The sequence below is a fragment of the Myotis lucifugus genome, unplaced genomic scaffold (assembly GCF_000147115.1).
Source record: "Myotis lucifugus unplaced genomic scaffold, Myoluc2.0 scaffold_16, whole genome shotgun sequence".
Classification (NCBI taxonomy): Eukaryota; Metazoa; Chordata; class Mammalia; order Chiroptera; family Vespertilionidae; genus Myotis; species Myotis lucifugus.
The window spans coordinates 13,462,640-13,466,405 of NW_005871064.1; the positions used below are offsets into that span (position 1 = coordinate 13,462,640).

A 3,766-nucleotide genomic window follows, 5' to 3' on the forward strand; every position below is an offset into this window, starting at 1 on the left:
TGGCCTGGGTGCGGGGCTCTCGGGAGCCGCCCACCATCCGCCCGACACATTGGTCCTTAAAACCCATTGTGCACCTGGGACCGCCTTGGTCCAGGGCTCCGGAGCTGAGATGACCGTGTTTTGCGCCCGCCAGCAACACCCCCCCGCAGCCACCGCCTTGGAATAGGCCCCAGCCCTATCCCGTGGGCTAGCTCTGCCTCCAGGCACCCGTCACTGTCCGGAGGTGCCCAGGACACCTGGTAACTCTGCGATGGCCTCCCCAGCATGTTGACTCCTCCTCGCTAAGCCTCTGCAACCTCATCTGGTGGCTGTGCCTCTGGTTTCCTGGTGGGGTCCGTGTTATCTGTCTCCCTTAGCCAAGGAGCTCCGCTTCTTTTGGTGCATCTGAAGCTCGTGGCTAGCTGTACCACAGCACTGGCTCATGGTGAGCGTCTGGTCAAAGAAAACCTTCAGGTGTTTCTCACAAAGAGCTGCTGTTGAGCCGGGCTTCCTCCATATTTCCCTTGTGAAATTGACTCTTGGAACCCAGGCGTTAGCCTTTGTAGTCATCCTTATTCAACATCATCTTGTTGATATGTTAACCCACACAGAGCGTGCTGAATCCTGCTTCTGTCATCCAACAGAGTGGCACTGCTTCCTGACTTTGTCTCATCCACACAGGTGACCACAGCCTCTGTGTCTTTAACAAGTGGCTGGTAGGTATGCAGAAGGCAAGGGACTCTGAAGCACACCTGGAGAGGCCTTGCTCCAACCTGACTTTGGGATGCAACCCACACCCTCCAGCTAAAGCAATGATATCAAGGGGCCCAGAATGGGGCAGCTCTGAAACACATCCATGCTTGTGCCCTCCCCAGCCTTCTGGGCACGTGGGACCGTCTCCTGGGCTTGGGAACTGAAACACAGAGGCCAAGGGGACCCAGCTTCCGGGTGGGAGCCGTATTAACGTTTCTAGGGCTGCCATAACAAATTACCACACACTTTGTGGCTTAACACAACAGAAGTCTACTCTCCCCTAATCCTGGAGACTAGAAATCTGAAATCAAGGCGTCAGCAGGGCCATATTGATTCCAGAGGCTCAAGGGAAGGACCCCGCCTTTCCTCTCCCAGCATCTGGGCCCCCTGGCAATCCTCGGCAGTCTTTGGCTTGTAGCCCATCACTCCAGCGTCTGCGTCTGTCTTCACATGGCCTTCTCCCCGGGTCTCCACGTGGCCCTCTTCCCATGGCCTTTTCTCTGTGTGTGCCTGTGTCCTCTCTTCTTAAAGGACCCCAGCCATAGAAGTCAGGGCCCAGGCAAACCCAGTATGACCTAATCTGAAGTCATTGCACTGCAAAGACGCTATTTCCACATAAGGCCACATTGTAAGGGTCTAGGTGGACATAAATTTTGGGGGCGCAGACATGATTCAACCCACAGGATCCCTGCGGGGTGGTGAGAGGACACGTCATGTCCTTCTGTGGCCATTGCTCTGCGGGAATTATGGGGAAGCTGAGGAAGAGAATTCGCCAGGAGAGCGGGGCAGAGTCGAGAGGCAGTGGCCATCTGGCGACTGCCTTCCCCTGTCTGCTTCCAGTGACCCACTTCACTTGAGCTAGCTTGAACGGGCTTCTGATCCCGGCAACCAAATGATGCCCGGCTAAGACAGTCTTTCATCCCCCACCACAAATCCACCGAATGTGTTATTTTAATCTCCGGCCTTTAACAGAGATGTCATGAGCCTTTTTGCTGAGGGCAGGATACAGTGTCCATAGCACGCGCTTGATCTGTAACCGCTGAATTTCCCCTCCTTGGAAAGGGGGGAGACGTCTGAGGGAGATGAACGGGCCCTGCTCCTCACCCTCGGCTGGGCTCAGACTGCCTGGCAGCACACTGCCCTGCGGCTCTGGAAGAAACCCCCTCCCCGTCCCAGAAACTGTGATCCTTTTCCAAGGGGTCCCGCCCCTTCCTCTCACTCCTTTCCCCAGCCCAGATGTGGGGCCCACGACTCACAGGGAGGAGGCTAGATCCTGTCTGAACTTGGAAAAATCCACATAACAAGGGGCTGGAAGGACAGCCGGACCCCGCTTCCCTTTCCCAGGTGGCTGACATCAAACCATGTTTAATTAGAACAGTCTCTTTCATTAGAACAGTCTCAGGAGCCAGCACTGGGGCCCCTTCCCGGTGGGGGTGGAGGACGTGGGTGGGGGAGATGCTCAGGGTCTCGGCTGGATCCAGGCAGAGGCCGGGGTCTCCCCCGCAGACGATGAGGCCACTTTGCATGTGCCAGACAGGAAACCTGGGCAGGCCAGAGGCAGGGGCGGGAGGCGGACTTGTCCTTCCCCTCAGCTCAGACTGGAGTTTCCACACCTGAATGGAGGCAGCTGAGGGGCCATGCGCAGGGTCACACTATCTGTTCATGGGGACATGCACGGCCATATCCAGACACACTCGGTCCACCCCACACCAACTCCCCATACACACACGCAGAAGCATACTTCCCCAGTCTCCACTCGCCCCTTAGGGACAGATGTGCCACCTCTCTCTTCAGGAGGGACAGGATGCCATCAGGACGACAAGATAACCCTGGGCAGGGAGCATAAAGTCTTGCGTTTGGGGTCCGTCTGTAAGTGGCACCGTGTGGGGCATGCGTAGGAGCCCCTGCCAGACCCTGAAGCATCCTTCCTCCATGGGCTCTCGGGGCAGAAGGAAAGAGCTGGCTCCTGGGACAGAGAGGCAGGTTTGCATGGTGGTGACCCACTCACCTGGGATAGCCCTTCCAGGCCTCCGAGTACTTCCCAGAATGCCAGGCTCCTCTCCCTCCCCAGGCTCCTCCCACCTCACAGGTTGTTCTCCGCATTTTATGGAGGCCACCACATAAGGTCAGTGAGAGCATCACAGAGTTTTATGGAAAGCAGGTCCCCTGAAAGAGACAGAAGTAGAAAGCGCTGACCCTGCTAGCTTCCTGGCACAAGCCTTTCCCTCCACAGATGAGCCCCCCAATGGGAGAAATTCACCTACCCCGGAGTCAACTGGTGGTGGCACCCATCCTAGGATACAGGGTCCGGCTCCACCACCCCCACCAGCTCCTTTCTTCTGAGCCTGTGCAGTCACCTCCCTGCACACGGGGCCACCTGCAGAAGTTCTGTGCAGCCAGCTCTGCCCAGCTCCCTCTTTCCTCAACATAAACATCAGCACACTCAAAGCCCAGTCGGCATTTTGATTACAGCCCCACGGCTTCAAAGAACGTTACAGTTAAATCCACACGCTGGCTTCTCCAGGACCCTGGGGTGTGTAGATGTGCAGCCCCAAGGTGAGGGCCTGGGAGAGAGTCCAGAAATCATGGACACTGTACTCTAAAGCCAGGATGGACTGCCACTGAGTTAGAGCTGCTTAGAAGGAACTTGAAAATTGTGCAGTGCTGGTGGATCCTCAATGTGGACACATGCAAACCAGATGCCATCATTATGCAAACGATATGCAAAATATATGTATGGGCCTCCCAACTTTCCCAAATGCCAGATGTGGCCCTTGGGGACCCTGAGTTTAGCTGAGCCCTATTGTGGGGAACAGAGATGACCTTGGACTCGTCAGTCTCTTATGGTGGGCAGAAGGGGCTTAGCTCTGAGGCTGTTCATGCCCTGGGGGAAGGACAAGGAGCCAATTGGACCTGGGTTTGAATCCCAGCTCCTCCACTCACAAGTTGCATGAGCTTTACGGAGTCACGTCACTGCTCTGAGCCTCTGTCTTCCCATCTTTAAAATGGTTACTATGAGGACTAAATGAGCACA

General features: G+C 56.0%; 1 protein-coding gene across 1 annotated transcript in view; it reads right to left on the minus strand.

The window, feature by feature from the left end:
- The window catches only part of EMILIN3 (elastin microfibril interfacer 3), a 6,206-nt gene extending 6,139 nt beyond the window's left edge, over positions 1-67 (minus strand). Inside the window, exon 1 of the mRNA XM_023750801.1 lies at positions 35-67. Coding sequence (XP_023606569.1) covers positions 35-67 — 33 coding nt within the window. The remainder of the gene's footprint in view (positions 1-34) is intronic.
- Positions 68-3,766: the final 3,699 nt, after the last annotated feature.